The sequence below is a fragment of the Trichoplusia ni genome, chromosome 12, assembly GCF_003590095.1.
Source record: "Trichoplusia ni isolate ovarian cell line Hi5 chromosome 12, tn1, whole genome shotgun sequence".
Classification (NCBI taxonomy): domain Eukaryota; kingdom Metazoa; phylum Arthropoda; class Insecta; order Lepidoptera; family Noctuidae; genus Trichoplusia; species Trichoplusia ni.
Genome location: NC_039489.1, coordinates 3,575,372 through 3,599,519, shown reverse-complemented (window position 1 = coordinate 3,599,519; position 24,148 = coordinate 3,575,372). Strand labels below are relative to the sequence as shown.

At 40.1% G+C, this 24,148-nt stretch overlaps 2 protein-coding genes across 2 annotated transcripts; one reads left to right on the top strand and one right to left on the bottom strand.

The window, feature by feature from the left end:
- Positions 1–1,451: 1,451 nt before the first annotated feature.
- Positions 1,452–23,874, top strand: LOC113499191. Its single transcript, XM_026879563.1, has 10 exons — positions 1,452–2,464; positions 12,003–12,157; positions 14,429–14,587; positions 14,930–15,067; positions 15,684–15,812; positions 21,457–21,574; positions 21,690–21,823; positions 21,903–22,017; positions 22,244–22,333; positions 22,634–23,874. The coding sequence occupies exons 1-10, from the start codon at positions 2,438–2,440 to the stop codon at positions 22,736–22,738; spliced, it is 1,170 nt and encodes a 389-aa protein (XP_026735364.1). The 5' UTR covers positions 1,452–2,437; the 3' UTR covers positions 22,739–23,874.
- LOC113499192 (nicotinamide riboside kinase 2) lies at positions 16,298–18,382 on the bottom strand. The gene is made up of 4 exons (XM_026879564.1): positions 18,172–18,382; positions 17,479–18,071; positions 17,279–17,405; positions 16,298–17,138 (listed from the first exon to the last, which is right to left on the bottom strand). Exons 2-4 carry the CDS (start codon positions 17,931–17,933, stop codon positions 17,043–17,045), a joined length of 678 nt encoding a protein of 225 aa, XP_026735365.1. The 5' UTR covers positions 17,934–18,071; positions 18,172–18,382; the 3' UTR covers positions 16,298–17,042.
- Positions 23,875–24,148: the final 274 nt, after the last annotated feature.

The window sequence follows — 24,148 nt, the reverse complement described above, 5'->3', positions numbered from 1 at the left end:
GCTCCTTTGTTCTCTCAATAACAACAGACGAGTAACTGAAAACATATCATTTGTGAAAGAAATAAAAGCGCATTCGTTGGTACGTGCTATCAGAGTACTGATTTTACATCGGTAGGTATTCATAATGAAAGTGTGTCTCACATAAATAAGGAAAATAACAAACAATTAAGCGCCGGCACCGCGCTATCTCGCCGAGTGTTTTGGCACAAGTAAAATAGATAATATTACTTGCAGAAAACATGGACAAATAATTGTATCTCTATCTTTTTCAGATCCCATACGAATAAAAACTACCTCCATGTCAGCAAACCTTAAGTTTAGCTCCACCCATAATAACAAGTACATAATATTCACCAAAACATACATATATTTGAAGTAAATTAAAGACTTAACCGTTGCATGTGCCTGACTACTTAAGTTTATTTCAAATAATGCCAATGTTAAGCAAAATTGTGGATTAATAAAGGTTTAAGGAAAATGTTAAGTGTGTAACGGGCGGGTATTCCCAGCGAGCTTGTACGAGCGAGTAATGTGATGTGGACGCGTGTGGACAAGTGACATATGAGATGTTTACTATGTTACGAGATTAATTAAATCATTAAAATAACTTATGAGCTAGTTACCGTTAATCCTTCAAAGAAAAGGTATTTAATTGTGGTAGCGCTGGTTCCTTTTACGGATTCATTTTAACAAGCAATTCTCTCGGATGGCCGTTTTAGCATATGTCCACCAGTGATTGTTTGATTGGATCCTATCTTCAGTATACAGAATAACAATCCTAGTGTTATTTGTTTTTTCTGTGCACCAGATGTAAACAGGTACTGTAAACACAGTTACGCATTTTTTTTTAAAAAAAAAACCTTGATCTGCGTCCACGTAGAAAATTTATCTTCGGCAGTAATTGAAAAGTAGTTTTGCTCATAAAGAAACTTCAGGCGCAACATTTGCTAACTCAAGATCCGCAGGCATCACTACAAAAGCTAAATCTCTTAGTGATTAACTTAAATCGACGTAATTACAGATTGCTGGCCTCTTATTAGAAAACCGTATGAAAACGGTCAGAATATTTATCTCTAAACATTTAGAAAATTATCATGTATGCTGTAAAATTTGAATGCCTTAATAAACAAATTAAGTTTAGTAGACGCCATATTCTGAAAACAAATGTTTTATATGAGGACTAAGGACATATTAAGTGATATAAGTAATCATATTCTCTTTTTAATACAAGATAAAACTCTTTGTAGACCAATAATATTATAATAGGTACTAGTAACAACAATCAATTGAATCAGCAGCAATATAAAACCGTTCATAAGAGACACGCCTTGTTACTATACTAAATAAATACTCCATTTATTTAGGTACTTAGAAATGGTTCAAAATTATGTTAGTCTAAAAACTCAATTAAAAAATAAAATTAAACTTTAAACAAATATAAAACAACAACGAAGATTGTCAAATCAAGTATATGTATCACTGAAATAAATCAGACTCTATACCAAGGTTCTCGATTGTAACAGGTGATTTTTCAAGTACCTACTTAAACAAATAGAGTTTAATTTTCCTAACATGTGTAGTGCCGTGTTCCAGTGCGGGTAATGGTCGGCTAGGCCGCGGACTGGCGCGGACGCATGAGGCGCCGCTTGTCAAGCACACGCGACCCACGGAACTATATAGAGCAGTTAGAATGATGTAGCTGAAAATTCGCTTATGACATTGAATCACTACTCGAAAAGTCACAAAAAACATAAAATTACTAACAACTTTAAAGGAAATAAATTTTATTTATTTTTCGAATATTTTCTTTAGTACGGGTATAGTTTTTCTGTTAATTTAAAACTAATTCTTTGGTCCTCATAATAAAAGTAGAGATGGCATAATATCCAATTGATGGCAGTGTTAAGTAGATTCGAAATACGAGATTTTTACAGGTAACAACTGACTTAACAATTATGACAAACTATTCCTAATTCCAGGCATGAACATGGAATCAATAGTTTTACTAAACTGTTAATGTACTAGCACCTTCATACGTGTACTACAAGCATACTGACACACTCAACTTCTAATGGCTTCCACAGCTCTATAGGAGATCCTCTCTCCAAGCAGTTTGAATGTCCCGTTCTCTCGGCAGTGCGCAGCGTCCCGCTACGAGAGCTCGGCATACAGCCAGTGCCAGTGTAACATCACTTCCGAACGCGCTGGCCGAACGCATCCGCGCCTAGACCGCAACAAAAAAAATATATTTAAAAAGTGTCGCCGGACGCGCACGCGAGCGCGCCAATTCGAAAGTTGTTTAATATTTTATGAAAAACTCTTTTTGTAATTATTTTTACAGTAGAGCGAACTTTAGTAGGTATTATAAATGTCCAGGTGAACTGTGCTACTTTCATCTTGTGTTGTGATTTATTTAAACGGTTTCATCAGGCTGAAAATGGCGCGACACACGCTCATATTTTTGGTAAGCATAAGTATATTAACCATTTTTTATATAATTTTATTTTAAATAATAGTTCGAAAGGAGCGATAATTTTCTCCATTCCTTAAAAAGAAACTTTACCGGATTTAAGCGCTTTTGATTAATTGAAATGGGGGAATAAACGCGAGGTACACACATAGGAATCTATCTCGGTAACGATTCCTAGAAAGAAACTCACTTGATATGAAAATGCTCTCATAAATAAGTGGAAGACATTACGAGAAAGCGACCGTTTACCAGATACGATTGAGGAGAAATTGTGCGATTACAAAAGGAGCAATACAAATAACAAGTGCTCTACATCTGACAGCGCGCGGACTCGACATTGTGCGTCTCCGCTCCGCTGGTGCTGCGCTGATTTAGATGAACTAGAGTGGTTCTGTAGTGTGCTAGTATTTACCTCGTTAAGATTCATCATACATATTTTCTTATGGAATACATAAATAGTAATATCAATTCCAAAGGCGAAAATATACTTTTTAAAGATCTTTGCTTTATCAGCAACTACGTTAAAATCACAGATACGTTGACTTGATTCAACCTATATCGTCCCACAAGACCAGGACCTATTGATTTTCAGTCTTTCAACCTTTGGGCCTTTTCCTACATGTCACGTTACATACTGAAAGATTTCCCTAACGTATTATTTTTACATAATCTCTAGTTCAGATTTACGACATCCGATGTCGTTGTTTTCCACTTGGCCCCCAACATACCTGGCCCCAGCTGGTTACATAAACAGGAATTTCGTAACTGTACACCATGTGTGTCATCCCACTTACATACATTGAGAAGCCGCTATGGAAATCAATAATTACCTTATTGGCCCATTTGTGCTCGCTGCTAGTGCCGCTTTAAACCATGTTTACATTGAAATTGCCTTAACTTGATGCAATCACCGCAATCTTATGTTTATGTTGAATATTTTATAGTCTGACTATGAAATTGATAATGTACTCAAATTAAAACGCAAGATGCTATTAACCTTCCAATCGCCACCCCTCCGTTTTGGTTTTAAGCCCAATAAATGAGTAGGAGTATGAGCGACTTAGATAGACCTTGCAGAAATTGTATTCACCATTATTTCGGATGCCATACGCAAGTTACATTGGTATTTTAGAAACCATAGAACCCACAGCATAAAAAAAATACTAAAAAGTTTTAGCTCTACAACTTACAAAATTTGCGGAAGACCCCAATCTCAATCATTTGTTGAAAAAAGTGGAAGTGAAGACAATGAGATGCGCTTATCCGCAGTTGCGGTGCTGATACCTCGCGGCCGCTCAACTGGACCAATTGTCTGAGAGAGAAAGTTTTGTTTGTGTGGACGCGTGTGGAGACAGCTCACAGCTGATTTATATTCCTAGCAGAATGCAGTACTGTTGCCCAGACCTGCACTCAACTATGTTTAGCTGTAGCGGTCGAGGTGAAACTATACTTGCGAAATTATTTACGCTACGGTATTTAGAAGTTGGAATGAAAGACAGTTTTTGTATCAAAGACACAATCGAAAGTTGCACTCCAGTTTTGTTCAGCATCGAAAGCTTTTTATCATCTTTTATGGTGCCGACCGTTTTAAATTGAATACTTGTAACGTCAGTAAGGAGTCTGCGATTATTGCTGGCTTTGTGAAATTAAGGCCACAACTCGTCTTACTCATAACAATAATTCGGTAGTTTATGTCCTCCGTGGTAACACAAAAGGTATTTGATGGTATAAGGTTCCTCAAACCTTGAAAGCTCCAGCTCTGCGTGCCATAGCGATGTCATCATTGTCTATTGTTTCTGGTTGCTCCACAAACCTAGTAAAATGGAGACGATCGTATTATTCAAATTCAGAAATCTGTCCGCATTGTAAGTTTGGATTGTATGCGCCAATTAGTCACGCACGCATACCTACAGGAGACTAATTTAAACCGGTCAGAAGTTTTGAGCAACATTTTTTTAAATTAATAAACATATACGAATTTAAGGAAATTATTCAGAAACGTGACCGTTTAGATTTAATTTAGGAATGTCGAATGACAGTGATGAATGGCGCTAATAACTGTTAATTTTCGGTATTTTTGTTAATAATCTTCTATTATGGTATGTGTGCCGTGGCATGGCATAGCGCTCCACATATCGGTGAGTCTGCCCACACACACACACACACACATACACTCCACTCGGAGGATACCACAGGTCCCGTTAAGCTTTCTCGCGACACGTATGGACGATTCCTAAACCGTCATCGAGAATTAAGGCCATTCTTAATTCGAGATTAATGAGGAAAAAGTAAAGCTTAGCCAGCCAAAAAAACAATGTCTATTTTACCAGTTATTAAGGCTAGGGCAGTGCTTAAATAAGGAAGGAGCATATATTGACTGGACGTTGACTTCAGTTTATAGTTTAACAGTTGAAACAAGTAATGCGTTAAGTGTGATAAACGATATGTCACAAGCACTTAACACTATTAATTTACAAAACAAAATGAGTTCATTGGTCTGATAAGCTCACAGAAGTACTAAATTCAAACCTCAACTTAATTTGATCATTAAACTTTCAGATTCAAACATTTAGAAATGTAATCTGAATAAAACCGGCAATGCAAGCACACTTTTGTAGTTAGGCCAAAGTTGTTGCCGGCCGGTTCTCTGGAATCCCAATTCCCAGGAACAACTGGCATTTTTTGTGATTAAGTTGAACAAGCAAAAGCCTCTGTCAGATTGATTACATGTCAGGGTGAAGGTAACTGTCAAGTTAACTATCTAACATAGGCAACAACTAAATACCTGACATATAAACATGGAATGTCGAATACACGTCTTGTCGTTAATAGTTTAGTTAATAGTTTCAATGTTTAAGATAATAATAAAACATTTTTAATTTTAATTTTATTTTTTTTTTTTTAATGGCTCTGACATTTGCTCCCTGCCAATCATTCAATTATATCATAGAGATATCTCGACAAATCTTTGTCAAGCTATCAAAATAATTGTTTTATAATATTGAATGATTAAAAAACAAATCGATTTGTCTGAGTATTGGCAAGTGCGATCCCATCTGAAACAAGAGGAAAAGCTCTAGCGATGAATCTTCAGCCGAAGCTACGAGCCTTAGAGAGATTGATAATTATCTTGTTACCGTCGACGATGATAGGTGTCCATTACTCTGCTGGGCGTGATGTCGGTGTTATGTAGTGACGAGGCGTCCCGCTGCCGAGGTCGCGCGACCTTCACCTCTCGAGCAGTGGGTCAACGCTCGCGGAGCGGCGCCGGCGCGCGTCGTGTGCGCATTCCGATACCCCGAGAATGTGGAAGCATTCGATGGTTCACAACAAACGCGATTACGGTATTTACTCACATATTGAGGCTATAGGATGTTTTTTTCTGATACATTGTGTGACGCGTCCGCGTTGTAAGGATTTCAATCGAATACTTCAGTTAGCTAAGATATGCAAAAACAGGCAAAAATTGCCAATCGTAGTGAAGTCAAACAATATCGAATTAGTTCATAAAGGAAATGAAATCGGATTGATAGATTAGATAGGCGCATCAACGCCATCAACTATAGTTAAGAACTTGACAACAAATTGTACTATTTTTACAAAAAAAAAATCATTGCTATCTTCGCATATTTCCCTACTCCATATTCCTGCTATGGCCGAAATCCCACTCCTTCATTACCACTGAACATGCAGTGTACGGGTCATCCACTAGCACAGGTACCTTCCATCATTCTGAACCTGTTCCCGTGTATATAGGTCTCGTGACGTTACCTCAGGCACCGTTACTCGCGTGACCTTCACCCAGATACGAGCGCCGCGGTCGATGACCACCGCCTGACGGCTGACCACATCACAAACACATGCAGAAGGAAATACACTACAATATACAGTATACTGGACTCAAGGACTGACTGATTGTCAATTGTTTCAATTTACTCATTTAAGTATTTTCTATAGTTTTATCAACAAGTAGATTAAAAAAAAAGGAAGACAGGGTGAAACAAAATTTGTTAATAATAAGTACTTTAAAAGACTTTCTACAACTGAATAGATTTATTATTTGGTATATGGCATTACGAATAAAGATGAGTGAGCACATCGCGTAGTGTTGTGTGCTGCAGAGCTCGTAAAGCGTGTTATCTTCACATCTCCTTCATAACACAACATAACTGTCGGTAATAACACATTATGTGGTGACTTCATGTGAAACCTATGTTAAACTATTGTAAAAATATATAAAACAGCACGCGAGCAAGTTAAAAGTGAACATAAAAAGCAATCCTTTGTTGCGTTTACGAGTATGTGTAAAATTCACGTATAACTTGTGACGTATTTAAATCAAAAGAAATGGGAATATTACTTAAAAGAAGTAATATTAAATCAAGTATTTTTATAAAGTTGCTAAAATCAAAATCTAATTTTTGAATATCATATTACATTGGACAGCACCCAGATTTGCCCAGCCTTCGCTGCTTCCTAAGTGCTTTCGCTGCGAGAGAAGAATAATACGAACGTTTATAATAATTTAATAAGTTACTGCACCAGATAAACAAATATTTGTAGACGGTGAAAACCAAAATGAAATGTATTTTGAAGAAGTTGAACTTTTTCCTCAAAATACATTTCTTTTTCAACTCTTACAATGTAACCTTACATAGAGCACTTGTATCGGGGCTATCTCTATTCTTCCCTTATATTTTTACTTAACAATGCTAAGTTTCAAAACAATAACATACGAGTAACTTATGTAGGGGGCATTAGGGTGAGAGATCCGGTTGTCGTCCGCGGCTCGGCGTCTCATCGGTCTCGCTCTGTTTACCCGGCACACCGCACACCGCTCCACACGCGCCGAGCTAACGGCATCGGCTGTGCATCACCTACACTGTGTATCCCATGCAAACTGTTCTGCTGACGTAGTATCATGGTGCCAGCACACTTCACGCCTGCCTGCTAATGCTCTACATGTATGGTGCTAATGTGATCACAAACAAAATATGTGTTAGAAGATGAGTAGTGGAAATTAGAAGATTCGATAACTGTTCGGGCATCATTCTTATTCGAGTAGTTTACTCAAAGTTTTAGTAAGCAGGTCTTACAGGTTCTGATGCCAAAAATATTTGAATTTTTTTGTGCAGATCCGAATTTTGCAAAAATGTAGAGTAATTGATTACTAATATCGATTGTTCTGTTTCACTTCAATTTGCTTCCCATATTAGTAACGCGTTAGCTACAGTCGTGAACAATGTCAAGGCCTACGTAATCATTTCTAATTACGAGATCATTATCGCTTAAGAAAGTTGTAAATTGAAGTAATAACCAAGCTCTGTACCAAAAAAGAAACAATTGAAGACAATTTCCAATGCTTTTGAGTTCAGTTTATTATCGTTGAGTAGGTAATAACCGGCTTTAAATTACACACGCGTACACAAATAATTTGTTCGTAAATTGTACCTACCGCATGAAAGTGCAATTTGTCGGCAGCGAGCAAAAAATGTGGGCCACAATATAATATGTTGCGGCGAGTGATGTGATGTCGAAATGAAAGGGAATCGCGCGGCAGCGGGCCGGCCGCGTGGGATGTGGGGCTGAACTGATTACTGGACATCGGGCTACTCAGATAACTGATCATGAATTTCAGTTTCAAATCAAGATCAGTTCAAAAAGTCAATAATTTAAACTTTGAATTGACGGATTGTTCCTCAACTCCTCATAGTAAAGAAGTAGCACAACTCTTATAGTAGAGTTACTGATTTCTTAAGATCATTATGACTACAACAGCAGTGTAAATTCATCTCAAATTGAAGTTCAAATCTGGATTCGTCTTGGCAAACTCTTGCTTTTCTAATTCAAACGTATGTGCGTTTCTACCACTTTTTTGTATGAACTAATTAGAAACTCTGAACATAAGTGATCGACATGAGTAACGAGCAGTGAAAACATATGACTAAGTACCAGTCATTATGCAGTAATGGCGGTGGTCGTCCACCTGCCCCGGAGAGTGGCGTTACACAAACCATGCTTGGCAAATCTCGCTAATCATACTCACTTGAAGATGACACACATATCTGGAACATCAAACGAATATAAACCTTATTGCGACCAAAATATGAGACTCAAAATAACAAAGTGGCACTGCTTTCGATAATTATGTGGTTGTCATGGCAACCGCAGGCAACTGCGTGTGACAGTTATGAGGCAACACTGGGCGTCTCATCCTTTTGCAAGCGACTTCTTCCAACTGACTGCGTAGTCTGCGTATGTAGGTTAGGCAAGTTCTATAAGACTTTGCTGATAGAGAGATAGAGATTAACGTTACAAATGAATCTCATATGTCGGTATTTGCATATAATTCAGGAATTATTCCAGTCATTTCCCATTGGGCAAATATGGACGAAATTTACAAAAAATAAAATACATTGTGCGCGTGTTTTTAAACTTATTTTAATTGTGTGCACGTGCATTTGTAATGTACACGTGAGTTGTATGTTTGTGAATCACTCCGCAACACAAGGATTAAACTCCTTACTGCAGGAGCCGTTTAAAAAAAAGGAATAAATATTTTTTTTTATTTCAATGACAAACTTTAGTATTGTTTTCTGACTGGCTACATATTGTCCACTTTAAAATATACACAGTAGATAGGAGGATAGGAATAGCCACCTAAATAGTTAGAGTTTAATAACCTCATACAGAAACAGCGTCAGCGACAAGTTTCACTTAGAAATTAACGAGTTTTATTCCAAGTTTCACGTTTTATAGCTCTCTGAATATAGTGAGTGCGCGCCTGCTCATACACAAACACATCCAAACAGAGTTTAATGTTCCATAACAAAGTACTCTCAAACATTTTAAGACAAATATTTTTCTTCTTAATGGATTCGTTTACTTCATTTGCAATGGTAATGAATTTTTGTCAGCGTCCGCTCCACTTTTCTTAATTAACGCGTATCCGAATAGGTGAATCGTAAAAATGGGCACCAACAGCGAATGAGCAATCATTTTTATATTTATTATTTGCGCTACTGTTAGTTACAACAAAATTTATGAAATATAAGAAAACCCACTTTCACGCCTATAAAATTAGTATGAAAGTAAAAATTGTTTGTTATTATTCCGACCATTGGGCCTATGAATTTCAGTTCTTCGTCTTTTTCTTATAAAAAGGTTTTTATTAACACCAATTTCAATATTTAACTTTCTATAACTTGTACAATCCTTTCTCAGAACTTTGAGGAAAATCAGTTTAGTTTGTCGGTATATTTATGCATCCGAGTATTTAGGACTTCGGTATGCGTTACTGACCTGCACAATAACAATGACTAAAAGCACACAAGTATAGACGTTATAATGTGAGGACCGTACAGTTAGTTATAAATAAAAATACTTATAAGAAACGCTACCCGGCCATTTTAAATAGCAGAATTGGGGTCCAGGAAGTATATTGTTAACAGACACGACTAAAAGTTTAGAATGATATTTAAATATGTTACTAATTATCTATGAAATTACACCGCAATATGAACGTGAACGACTCTACTACTTATTATTAAAAAATCCTCTTTTCGGAAATCAGATTAAGGTATACTCCCCATATATCAGTAGTGATATAATTGGTATAAGGTCTTATCGATACATGAGTGTTTGGTATCGTGCAAATGTACCGCGGCGCGGCGGCGCGGGTATGCGGGTCAGCGCGGTAACGGTGCCGGCGTGCTGCCTACGGTGGACGCACTCCCTACGCACAACACATTCACTACGAAAGTAGCACGAATCGGTTTTAACGGCGGCTTAACTAAACGATACTATTGTTACCACCAAGTTCATTAGCTTAACACTTGATCTATTGAGTAAGTAGCTGTTCTTACGTACGGAAGGGAAACACACATGGCATACGAAATGTATGTTTCTCCCTTTGTCAAAACGTAATGTTTTCGAGAATTGCACCAATCTAAACCTTTCGTGTTTCGATAATCTGAGAATGTAAATACCTCTATTTTGATTAAAATAGGTACAGCTTTCAGTGAAATTCACACAAGAGTCCTAACTAAATTGTTTTAGAAATAAACATTTCCTTACACAATGATGTTATTAAATCGTTTCAAGAAAGCCAAGCAGCATATACATGAATATTACTCAATGACATTAGATATTAGCTTTCAGTAACGTCTTTCCGCGGCCGGCATCAGGGAGTCTCCCCTGAGGCCGGCACGCGCCGCACTCCCCAGTCCACCAAAAGTGGAGCGCCACCGAGGAATGTGACCGCTGACATTGTTGCGGTGCTGTTAGATGCTCCGACACGCTCGTCACGCTCGCCACCACTCATCACTATCAGCTTCGTTATATAAATGACACTACTGCGTACTACTTACCTAAGACGTTGCTGTTGAACGGAATACAGCTGATCCAAGTAGGTCTCCGTAGGAAGGTGCACCGTGCAAGTCAAGAAGAAAATGATTAACATGCTTGCTTTTTGGAATATGGCAATGGCATGATACTAATAAATCTACAACAGTTCTGCAGTTATAGTGACCCAATCAATATACCTTTAAGCCATTACAATATCTTCTTTGCATTCTTATTGATGGATAGAAATTTGGAAACATACAGGAATATGGAACACATAGGAATACACCCTGTCGCTGTCGCTACTTCTCTTAGCTGGCTAACATTTTTATTTATTCTTTAGCTGACTTCGCACTCCATAGCTTCGCTAAAAATCGAAGGGTTTTTTCTTGCTACTTCGCTTTACTCAAGCATTGGTAACGCACGTTAATGGCAGAACATCAGTAATTCGTGTGGCACGCGCCGGCCGCGGGTATCTGGAGCTCGCGGCGCGTGCCACTGCCCCTGTTCCGAGCGGCACACTTCGCCGCTGCACTTGTTACTGACAATGCGCTTGCTTTGTCTCACACATACTTATCTACTTACTCATTACAGACGGAAGGGATACACTTTAGGATTCTGACACGTTCCTTACGATCACGGCCATCAATTCTCAATGAGGTGACGTGATTGATACGGCCTTGTTTTCCAGTTGGCGATTATGTCAGACTTTAAGTTTCCAACAGTAAGGTTCTAGGAAAGGGGTGTTAGGAAAAAAAGGCTTACGATAAAAAAAGCATGTCACCAATATTGATGACTGCGGAAACCAAACTTGTGAGAATCAAGATATAATAGAGTGAACAAAAAGCTGTGAACCATCGGAACGTTCCCGTTAGCGTGCCTGATGGCGTGACGACTCTGCGTTAATCAAGTCGTAGCTATGTGTCACCAGCCGGTACTGGCGTATCATAGAGCATTGTGTGAACGAACCGTCTCAGTACCTACTTATAAAGAGAGAAGTAAATATCTGTCCAAAAGGGTTATACAAGTTGTTGACTATCTAACGACACCGGGCAGCTATTTTTAACTAGGTATACATCCTTCTACTGGATTTAGGTACACCCTATCTCCACGTAAACGGGTGACTTCAACTCAATACGGGTTATGATCTAGTCTCTGAATATTCCTTAACTTGTATTGTTTATTACAGGTCCTATGCATATCAGCTCGCTTCGTGCTGCCGGAGCCGACGCTGGCGCCGCCGACGGACGCGCCGGCCGAGCCGCGCGACGAGACGCTCACGGAGGAGGAGCCTCCCGAGGGGTACTACGCCTTCGTCGAGTCTCCAAACGCCACACCACCCAGGTAAACTGCCACGGAACAATAACATGCAGTTCTATATCCTGACCATGGGTTTTTGTAGAGGTGTAGCTACGCACAGTGTAGTCGCCTATGTTTCACAATTATGAAATGAAATGAAATCATTTATTTTGAAAATAGGATATTAATTCATTACTTTTACATGTCTTTTTTGAGAACACTGGAGTCGACATTTCTTATCTGACTACCCTGAGAAGAAAATATTATGACCATCTTGCTGCAGAGCTTTTGCACTAGCAATTTTACTGTCACGTTGACACTGATGGAACTCGTTAAGGAATATAACTGCCTTCCAAATACACCAATGTTATTACGAGCTCTAGTTCTTTCCACTGATACAGCACTGCACATATAGTATCGAGTATAATATACCTAGTAATAAATACTGTGAAGGTCTGAATGCATATATAAACTGTGAATCAAAATGCTCCGCGCGAGATGTGGGCGTGCCGGTGTAGGACGATGAAAGTTGCAACTAGAATACTTGGAGCCTAGGAACTAGTGCAAGGAGGTCTTATTACTATCCATATTCAGGTCAGGTAAGAGGCCTCTTTCAATATCAATATAATATTGCGTTTAACGAGATGCCATGTCCACAAGTACTCTACTTGAAGTAGTTAGTTCCTTAAGGAAATAGTTAGATCTTTAGTTATAAAATCAATAATAACGACTGCCAAACGTATAGGAATTCAGAAAGACCAATAAGCTAGCTCACACCTCGTGTTATACGACGTGCCTGGCCTAGCTTACATAAACAACAGACAAAATAAAACAATAGCATCAACTTTCAACTGCAGCTTGTTCACGGAAAACTAATTTCATAAATATGTTTATGACTTCCGCCAAGTTCATTCTGATCGAAGACTTTCTCGAAGCCGACTCGTAATGATGACAAACATATTAAATGTGATGGTTGCCTGAAACCTACACAGCAGGAAAAAGCGCTGAGCCTTTCATCAAATCTTGATGATCTTTTGGTAGTCGTGGAAGATGAGGCCGCATACAACTTAGGGCGGAGTCTGTCTTTCACATCTGCAATAATAAATCTTTGAGCGGTGGTGGCAGGCTCTCTGAAATGTATCATTTTCATCCAACTTGAATTAATTCATCGGCCATTGTAAATAACAGACTTGGGGCCCAGGACGTTCTCCTTAGCTCTTCCAGCGCTGACGCGTATGCTATAAGTGAAATATTAATAAAACAAAAGACTCTAGTAATTCAAGCTTACTTCAACATAAATACTTAGGGATAAAGATTGCTTCTTAATATAGGTTTAATCTAAATGATTTACGCTTTCACGACATATAACGACCGCCATTAAATACGGAGTCATTGATGAACAGCGAGGTGCGTTGGTTTTGTAGCACATGTCATCTGAACGTTAGTGCACGTACCATCAACAATGTCTGCATAATGTAAGCTTATAGACTTTAACCGCTTATCTCTGGTTTCCGGTTATTTGGCCAGCGACTTTAGCACTCAATATACGTAAAAGTAATGTAATTTTGATAAAAATTCAAATCCATTTAGGATATTTTTTTATGAATGTTGTATACCGTGAATAGCAACTGGTTAGATTTACAAGACCAGAACCGCTTCATCGATATGTACACGTTCGTTTCTGTAAAAGCTTATCAACTGTTAGATAATTCTGGGATATCTCTCGTGTCAGTCCGCGGTGTGCTTACACTTTCACTGACAGCCGCGGCGTGGGGATTGCCGGAAAACTGTCAATAAATTTAGATGATAGATTCACATATCGTTGTTTCCTGTGACTTGACCCATGCACAAGAAGGTATCCTTACAATATTTTCCAGATGATTGACGGCATACAAAAGTTGTTTTGATAGATGTCTCTCCATGAATAGAGTGGAATTTAACGAACTTTGTTATGGAGGATGGAGGTTATCGGGCTAACATCGATCAGCCGTAGCGACCTGAACTTTAATAACAAACATCTCAGTCTATAACTATTTAAATTTTTAATGCAAATTCGTATTGGCTAGTAGTTATTTTAGAATTAGGATAGGATTTAGTATAAGACATTTTGTATCCGGAAACTACCTTTTTTATTCTCGGAGGGAGGGAGCGGGTAATGTCAGACTCTTACTGACTAAACCTGAACCGCCGTGCTACGTCATCCGCGTTTTTGTGTCGGTGTAAGGCAATGCGTTGCAATCCTTCATATACTCCGGTAAGGCCTTGTTTAAGGACATACTTTACGTTTCATAAAGAAATGCTTGTATCTCGTTGCAGAGTCCGTCCACCACCTTACCGACAGGTGTCGTCGCCGTGTCCCGAGGCGGAGGCGGCGCGGCCGCATGTGTCGGCCGCCAACTTGTGCGGGGACCTCAACCGCGGCATCATCCCGCGGAACCCCATGGGGCAGAACCCCAACGGCGAGCCCTACCCCTTGTCAGTACCACACATACGAGACTACTAACGCCATCTATTGGACAACATGTCTTTTATGATTAACTTCATCTTTTGACTGGCCTGTTGGTCTAGTCGTTAGTCATCCAGACTGCTATACCGGAGGTCTTGGGTTCGATTCCCACTCAGGACAAAGGTTTGCATGATGAACACTATCATTTTTTCTGTGTCTGGGTATAATTTATCTATATTATGTATGTATTTAGAAATATATGTTTATCAGTTGTCTACTCAGAATACAACCTCTGCTTAGTTTGAGACTAGATGGCGTTGTGTGAGAGATGTGGAATATTATTATCATTCTTGTTGTTGTCCCCCCTCCAGCGAGGTGATCCGCAACCAGACGCTGCGCTTCCTGTCGCGCACGCTGCCGGTGCTGCGCGCGGACGACACGCTGCCGCGCGTGGCGCACCTGCCGCCGCCGCACTACGAGCGCGACGCCAACGACCTGCAACACAACCGGTACCTCATACCTCACACACGAGCTTATACAACACAACGAATGAAAATAATTATAATTAAAATCAAAAGTCATTTATTCAAATTAGGCTACTAAATAGCACTTTGTGAAGGTCAAATTATATTGGACAGCACCCAGTTTCGCCTACCCTTTACCGCTTCCTGAGTGTAATCACTAGTTTGCTCTTATAGGCTTGGGCAAATTTTTGTCTAACCCTTTTGTACAAGTGACATTTTCATATTTCTAACGCAAGTCGAATCTCTATCGCTCCATTCGTCGAATTGCGATGGAGACCTAATAAAATGCTTACCGTCGAATGCTTCAGACGATGAAAATGGCTATAATTTGTCATTACAATACATTTCAGATAAGTCTGTCCGTTAACCGTTTGGAGAAAAAGAGAAGTCTACAGGCCTAGTCGAAATGTAATAAGCAATTCATAAGCAATTCGATCAAATTTACAGTAATGACTATAGATGCACGGTTCCGAAATGTCATTCCGATGGCGAAGAACCGGCAAGAAACTCCCTAAAAATCATCCCTCAGAAAGTGGCTTGTCTACGGATCTCCGTCGACCAGTTAAGCTGTTGCTAATATAGTACGCATGGGTGTTATCAGGCTGGAGGAGCGCAGCAAGCGCTCGCTGCAGGAGGCGAGCGGCGAGGACGGTGACGTCACGCGCGCGCAACACCGCGCCGCGCCCGAGCCCGCGCGGGACTCGCGCAAGTTCTGCGACAACGGCGGCGTGTGAGTACACGCACTACTACACATGTACAACACCTACATACGCGTCAACAGTACTGACGTCATAACTAAGAATGCAAAAATCGCAAAATGGCCGTTTGAAGATAAACACAATTTAAGCCGTTTTAGTGCAAGTAATGCGGAAATCATTACATAAATAACATACTTCGAGTGATTTTTTTGTTCTGAAAATATTTTTTTTTCATATAACTCTTAGGATGCCATTTCTGAAAAAAAAAGAAAATCACAAAAATGTTGACTACCGCATTCTAGTTATGACGGCAGAGTACTACACTGTAACACTCGCACTCGATATGAAAGTATTTCGTCTCGACAATATTCCATCTGTTGACCCGTACTGGGATTTGATGAGCTTAGCCAGGAACACAGTCATCGGTGAAAGTCGCAAATACATTATTTTTAGTAAGTTAGTTATTTCAACAGTAAATGATACAAGGGCTCTCCTAAGAGGGAAATAAGTAAACACATTACAATAGATCAAAATTTATTCGTAGTAAATAACTTAACAATACTTAGATATAAATCTAGTGCCGTTGACGATAGTTCTGAGTGTTTTAAACTATGATTGATAAATAACTTTTACAAATTTTAGTTATTGTATTTTGTATGTTAAATCTACACCAGTAAGACTCAAATTTAAAAATCGTTCATATACAAAATTATATCGAAATAAGGTTATCTAAATATCAATTTACATTAAGATAAACACTATTTGCTTCGAAAGCTCTTGATTTGTTTAACACGACAGAAAAGCATTCGTACAGAAACAGTGCCTAAATACAACCATTGATTTGTAATGGAACGCCACAGACAAAAAATATATTAAACATGTTTAAGGCACTGTATAATAGATGGCGTTGTATTCTTCACATACATTGCCTCCATGCATGCGTACCTACGTCCATCAAAATGTTAATACGACCATCGTTTACCATCAGTAGATAAACTTGTGTGACGTCATAATAATATGCGCCATCGGTCTATTGATAACCATGAGTGTTATCAGTCCCGACTCGCATACAATTTGACAGATTACTTTTACATTCGCCTAACAAGGGGGTTATGGTGCGAATCTAATTTGACTTATGTCAGAGAAACTTATCATAGTAAGAATAATTAATAATAATCCGAGAACGATTTAATCAACACTGTGCACAAGGCCTGGGTGTTCAGCTGTAGAGTGTATGTCTGTGTGAGTGTGTGTTGTGTGTGTTACCGCTCGGCGAACGCTCGTATGTCGTTCATGACGATGTCGAAGGCGTCCTGTCGTGTGCCGTCCAACATGCACACGCGCTCGTCCTGCTCCAACTGCCGGGGAACAACAACGCTTAAGTTAAGCAGAGTTACTGGTTCAGCAAGAAAACGAACGGAAAAAAGGGTCCAGTTTTTGTTCAATTAAACTGGTGGCACGTCACACAGTGGGAGTTTAAGTAATACTGAATGCTAACCTGTGCGCGGTACTTGAGATGCTCGGGCCACACGCACTTGTCGAAGTAGCCGTCCACGTCGGGCGGGTCGTAGAGGCGGAACACGCGCCGGGCCACGCACTCGCTGTACTCCAGCGTGAAGTAGTACCTGCGATACATGCTGGTTATAATGAGCGTCGTGAAGAGAATGGAGCGCAATGTCTGTGGCAGTGACGCGGTACCTGAGGTCACAGAGCTCCATGATGGGCGGGTAGTTGAGGATGGTGAAGCCCTCGAGGATGAGGAAGTTGGTGTCGGGCAGCCGCAGCGGGGCGGACGCGGGCGCGGAGGCGGGGGCGGAGGCGGACGCGGACGCGGCGTCGTGCTCGTGCGAGCGGTCGCGTCCCGCCAGCGTGTCGCGCGCGTCCCGCAGCATGGCGTCCATGTCGAGCGCGCTGAGGATGTCGTAGTTGTTGTGCGGCGGGCTGAGCCCGGGCACGGCCACGTGGCGCGGCGAGTCGTCCGGGAAGAAGTATTTGTCCTGGTGCAGCACGAACACGGGCGCCAGGCTCGCGCGCAGGCGGTTGGCCAGCGACGTCTTGCCGCCGCACGTCACGCCCGAGATGCCCAGCACGACCCAGCGGGACCCGGCCGCACTGCCCGCCCCGGGGCTGGGCTTGCGCTGCGACAGGCCCATGAGTAAGGGCGACCTACACGTTAGCGCGCAGCTGCTGCAGCGTGAAGCACATGAGCCCGCCCACGAACACCAGCCCCCACGCGCCGCACGACACCAGGAACCACTGCGGGTCCGGGACCACCCAGTACAGAGGGGACTCTGGAACGAATACCAACAATTATCATACTCTAACAAACTATGCTTGGCGATGTCGACATAAAGTGATAAAGTCAAACATAAATATTTATGATAAACTAACCTTCGTCAATAAAAGGATAAGTGTTGACCCAGAAAGCTAACAACACACAAACCGTACTGGTGGTCACCAGAATCAGTTTGCCGAGCACCGCATCAGGTATGTCCATATATGTACACACTTCATTAAACAATAAACCTTATTCACGAGACATAAGCCATAGTTTTAGCTGCAGAACAGTTGTCTTTCAAAGTTTCCGAAGGATTCTTCGTCAGGGAACAGGATGGACTTGTGATCGTCCTTCTTCTCCTCGACCGTGTCGGCCAGCGGCTTGCGCTTCACCGCGCGTTGCACTATCTGAAACCAAACAGTATTGTTAATTAATATGTATTCAGCCACAACACTGAAGTCTGTTTAACTGATTGTATTCTAATTATAGGTACATAATTGTAAATATTGACCAACAGATACAGATATTATCAATTGTTTAGTCTCTCATATGAATTATTCAATTGGGATGATGACTGAATATCAGTATAAAAATCTGTCTAGTCCGTCAGATAGACCATCACAAATATTAAGACGCGTATTTTTTTGAACTCTATAAACGTTATGAGAACTTGTGTCGTAACTAATTCGTCAAATTTAAAACTGACGACAAGCGTGAGTTCCATTTACCTTAAATCAATTTATGTTTACGATACACAAGCAATGTGATAATATTATTATTCATTATCCCTATAATTATATGCGACATCAATGCAATGATGTAAGCCAACTAACAAAGAGTTATGATAAGCACACCATGTTGTTTCTATTTCTGGTCCTAAACCGGTGGACACAACCCACCATAAAGCTATGATTCTTATCATTCTTCAGTAACAAATTAACAAATGTCTCCCATGCACAGCTACACTGACAATGAATATGATCATAAAGTATTCACAAATTATAATAAAACATTACCATGATGATGAAACATTGTTAGACTTGATGTCATCAGTAAATGTGTAAATAAACAGCAATAATATCTTATCATGTAACAAACAATGATTTGACAAATCCTTGCTCTTGTTGCCTCTTTACTCAAACCAAATAGTTATACTGATAATGTCACTCATTTGTAGGTCACAGTAGTGCAAAATCAGATAAGCTGACATAGTTTATTAGACATCATCAATAATTTACACTAATTTACTATTGAGTAACAAATCAAAGTACAAAATTTAAGTCTGCAGCACCATCATATTTATTATTGCACATACCCACTTTTCTTGACATTTTTGTTATAAATCACTGTTCCTATATTCCAAACCAAAACCACAGGAACAAGTAACATGTGATTTTATCAGTAATATTAAACCAAACTTACAGATAAAAAGTAAATCACTAGGTGATATAACACTGAGCCTCACTGACGGAATAACACAAAGAAGCAATTTATGACAGTTTGTCACACACACAGACACACTATCCAATTGTTATGCATCACTTTACATAATGAAGTGGAACAATCTGAACAAGCTAACAATGTAGCTGTACATGTGACTCCTACTGCTCAGACAGACAGGTCTGTGTGTAGCCTATTATGTAGTGTGCATATGTAACAGGCAATGTTTGCTGGATCAAGTAACCGGGTATTCTTTAGTAATCGGCTGCATTCATAGGAGTGTGGGGATGGGGGGAGGGGGGAGGGGTGGTGCCCAGGATATACCCCCTAAAGGGAAAAGATGCGGAAACGTATATTTTTTGAGATTTTTTGAAATTTAGTTTTGAGGTTAGGAGTGTCAAAACGGTGTTATTGGCTTGGTCGACGGAGCCCCGCTTCGCGGGGCTCCTACTTCTGGGTGGTTTAAAAATAAATAACCACGAAGTGGTTGGCGGGGTCTATTCGCTCGCTTCGCTCGCTCAACGACCCCGCCAACCACTTCTAACCTAACCTGTCCATGTCGGGGTGCTCCGAGTCGGGGTGTTAACTATGATGATGGTTCTAGATTTAGTTTTATACATTTCAACATTTTACATAAATTTCGATTTATATGATAATCATCATAACAATTTAGAAAAATCAAAATACGAAAACACGGAACATAAACAATCGCGAACGAAAAGCGAATGAACTAAATGAACTATTGGAATGTAATTACACTCTTTGACAGTTGAGTGACACTTCAATATGACGGTTAGAGTGAGAAAACACTAGTTTTTGCCATACATTATAAAATTTTCTGTTTCATTTTTGAGAATTAACCTCAAAACTTTAATTTAAGATTTCTCAAAAACTACACATTTCCGCACAAAAACACGTTATATTATAACTCGGGGCATCATTGCCGATCTATTAAAACCAAAAACACCCAGTAATTCGTGCAGCCCGTTTCTAAAGTCAACCCGCGATCTGTTTTAAACATGACATTTTACCTTATCAGGTACTTATAATCAAGTGAAATAATTGAATTTAGTTGGATACCTTGTCAGCGACCGCAGTGTCCACCGTCTGAGCTGACAGAGCCAGCAACTTCTTGATATTCTCCTCGGTCACAACCTCTTTAGACTTGGTCGGCCCTTTAGGTCTCTTAGTCTTACTCTTAAATTGATGTTTGTGATCTGCCAACAAAACTGTATTAAATTATAACACGGAAAAGAATATATCGTGACACTGCGTATTATGTAAGCAAAAGAACTATGTACTTCTGTGTAATAATAAGACTGCCAATAAAAGCAGCGACTCTAATCCAGTGATATGAGCAATAAAGTCGCGTAATTGCCGGCATCGGCGTGACGTAACACTAGATTATCAATAGTTCGTGGTGCAGCAGTGACCTACCTTGACCCACCGGCCGCTGCCGAGCTCTCCGGCCTCCACGCTTAGCACCCACGCTGTCTGTAACCACACAACATACCACTTTAACAACACATACTCATTATAAATTACTGCCAGGAAGTTGCTTAACCGCGCCTTGTGACGTACCTTCCGGATCAACGAGTTCAAGAGCCTGTCGCACTAATGCTGACGACATTTTAATACAAAAATTCGTTGAGAAAACATAAGTGTAATTAAATACACGATAACACCACTTTAACCTTTAAAATAAACGTCAAAAATGACAAGTTATCAAATGTCATTGTCAAACTTTGATACGTTCCGGTTCACACATATTTTATTGATTATTTAGTAAGTTTATTTTAACAAAATAAAGATGGTATTTTAATCGAATCGAATCAAAAAAATGTAATAGTCAGAAAAATATCCCTGATCTATCTCAATAACAATATATTTAAGCATTTTATTTCTGGGATTATTAGGAGTTTTCTTCAGCCCATCTAAATTTTGGTTTCTATCCCTAGGTTTTGCATGCTTTATCGTGCCATCAACGGCGACAGCGAGTCAAGCGCTAGTGTAGAGAGGCGTGAGGACCCTGGCCCACAGGCGCACGCACCGAACGCACCTCATCATAGATACGAGGTAAGTTTAAATAATTAAAGTGATAATACCTTATATTTGTGAAATTTTAAGACGGTTGTGCCTCTTGTGAGGTTTATCTGTTTGTATCGATTAACTGTATGGCATAACCACTTAGGGCCCGCCCACACCCTGTCCGGCGCGTGTGGAGTACGCGACGCCAGTGTTCGCGCGCAACTACCAGGGCGTGTGGCGCTACGTCGTGCAGATCCCCTACGAAGGGTACTTCACACAAACCGTCGAGGTCACCAGGTCAGCTCTCACATCTACATCCCAGCACATACACAATGTTCTCTCCGTACTGAGTGCTCTAACGTGTGTGTGTTTGCAGATGCATGCAGTCCCGCTGCCACTACCTGGACGGCGGCTGCCTGAGCTCGCCCCGCTGGGTGTCGCTGCTGGTGGCCGAGCTGCACTACCCGCCCCGGCATAACAAGCACACTCCCGTATGTAGCTATACCTCCTGACTCATTCACTTTCTCCGCCCAAAACACACGCGGAGTCTAACCCGGCCCGGCCCGAATACTGCAACATTTACGTATGAGAGAATCCTGCACTACGCTCTGTAAGAAGCGTCTCGCTTCTAAAACTGCAACAGTCTCACAAGTGGTGGGCCTGCAGATGGCGTGTTCATTTTCTTATCTAACCATATTATTATGTGTGGGTGTGCAGGAGTACGAGCAGTACGGCGCGGCCGAGCCCGAGCCCAGCACCGACAAGCCGCCGCACTGCGACGGACACGACGAGATGGGCTGCTACCAGGTACTAAACACACAACTATAGTCAACTGTTCACATTCACTACCTAATTCTGCTCTATTTCAAATCTGTGTCTAAGGATTATTTTTAACGTTTGCCTTTAATACTGTTGGAAAGTGTAAGATAAATTAATCCAAGATTTTCCGATTTGGTCGACCCTATGTAAATCTTTGTCGTCATTGGCGACCCATTCCATTCGGGAATAGTCTCCATGCAGTAAGTTATCCCTCTCAACTAACGTGCATTTCGTTGGGTTTGGCCCTTCCTTACCTTCCTATGGTTACTATAGTATATCGGTGTGCAGGTGCGGCTGTACTACGACTGGTTCCTGGTGCCGGGCTCGTGTAAGTGTTGGCGCCCCGACTACTTCGCGCGCTACGTGCGCCGCCGGCAGAACACTGAGCTCTAATCACGAGGGGACACACACACACACACACACACACCTCACATCTACTCATTTCATAGAGTTTCTTAAGTTCCATATTCCTCTCTTCTTGCAACAGCTCTCAAAAGCTTGCTTTAAGCTATTTAAATGAAAGGCACTCGGTATTGCCGTCTAGTTCTCATATTAGCAAGTCCTGCTTTAAGAGTTTCGACACAAGATAGTGAGGTATTATTTATACATCGGGGTGTACCCGGAATCGCACACATGACATGATAAATCATCTTACATCTTTATTTAATGTGTATTTCATTTTTTGACCCAAGAAATATCTTGCGGTACCTACTCGTTCAAGTTAAAATTTAAACTTGCTCTATCGTACCTCCGTTTAGGTGTCTTATGAAAAAAGGCTTTTGAACAAAAGAATGATTTCCTATCGCTTGCGAGTAAGATTTTGGTGCTACTGCTACTAATCGTTGTGACATTAAGACTGTATCTTTTAATAAAGTAAGTACTTAGGTATGTTCGTACCAAAATATATGGACGGAGGCGAGATCTCTTAACGACTTAGTATTTAATATCATTAGTTAGAATTCCAATACATAAGAATTCAATTCTAAAACATCAAGTACAGATTGTTACATATTTTAAATTTCTCTGAAACTTTTTTTATGCAATAATAATTTTAGCAATGCAACACCGAATCCCTCCTCCTTATTTAATGGATTATGTACTTACTTAGTTTAGAGTAATAAGCTAAGCTTGTTCTGTAGAAATACTCGTTACATATTATTATAGTTGCTTAGTGTTAGAACAATAATTGTATTAAAGCTCAAACTGCATTTATAATTTGTAACTATTGTAAAAATTTACACAACCATGCTCCCTTCAACTCATGTGTGTAGTTGTATTCGCACTTTAACTTACCACGGTGAGGTGGTTATAGAAGAGAGATGGCGCTATACAATGCGTAGCGCGCCGTCTTACTCCCACAACTCCGAGTGCCGTTCTTTAAGAGCTAGTGGTGGACGCCCGACATCGCACTCTCGTGTAGTGTAAGGGAGCATGGTTTTGATATTTGTTAGTAAGATAAGCTAGTATAATCTTATTTATATATTAGATTAAGCATCGTTGTAAATGTATTAATAAAGAACTGGATTAAAGAACGCTTTTTCTTTTCAAGGATATTGATAAATTCTACGATCAAGTGTTGGATAATAATATATTATGTGACCCAGTTGTTTTGTAGCATTAACCTGAACTATAGAAAAACAAAAAAATGCCCTGAAGATAAATAATGTATTCTAGAAAGAAGGTATTTTATATCTGCTCCTGCGTTTTACCAGACAACAAGATGCGATGCGTTTCCTTCTTCATTCTTGATATACAATGTCAGAATCCATAACATGAAAATCACTAATAAATAAATCAATATGG

Excerpts from the sequence above, each read along its gene's own strand:
- LOC113499191 (XM_026879563.1), top strand. The coding sequence starts at position 2,438 with ATGGCGCGACACACGCTCATATTTTTG. Across the intron at positions 14,588-14,929 it reads AACGGCGAGCCCTACCCCTT|CGAGGTGATCCGCAACCAGA; the intron begins GTCAGTACCACA and ends TCCCCCCTCCAG. Across the intron at positions 21,575-21,689 it reads CACCTCATCATAGATACGAG|GGCCCGCCCACACCCTGTCC; the intron begins GTAAGTTTAAAT and ends ATAACCACTTAG.
- LOC113499192 (XM_026879564.1), bottom strand. The coding sequence starts at position 17,933 with ATGGGCCTGTCGCAGCGCAAGCCCAGCCCCGGGGCGGGCAGTGCGGCC. Across the intron at positions 17,406-17,478 it reads ATGGAGCTCTGTGACCTCAG|GTACTACTTCACGCTGGAGT; the intron begins GTACCGCGTCAC and ends CATGTATCGCAG. Across the intron at positions 17,139-17,278 it reads ATCTCAAGTACCGCGCACAG|TTGGAGCAGGACGAGCGCGT; the intron begins GTTAGCATTCAG and ends GTTCCCCGGCAG.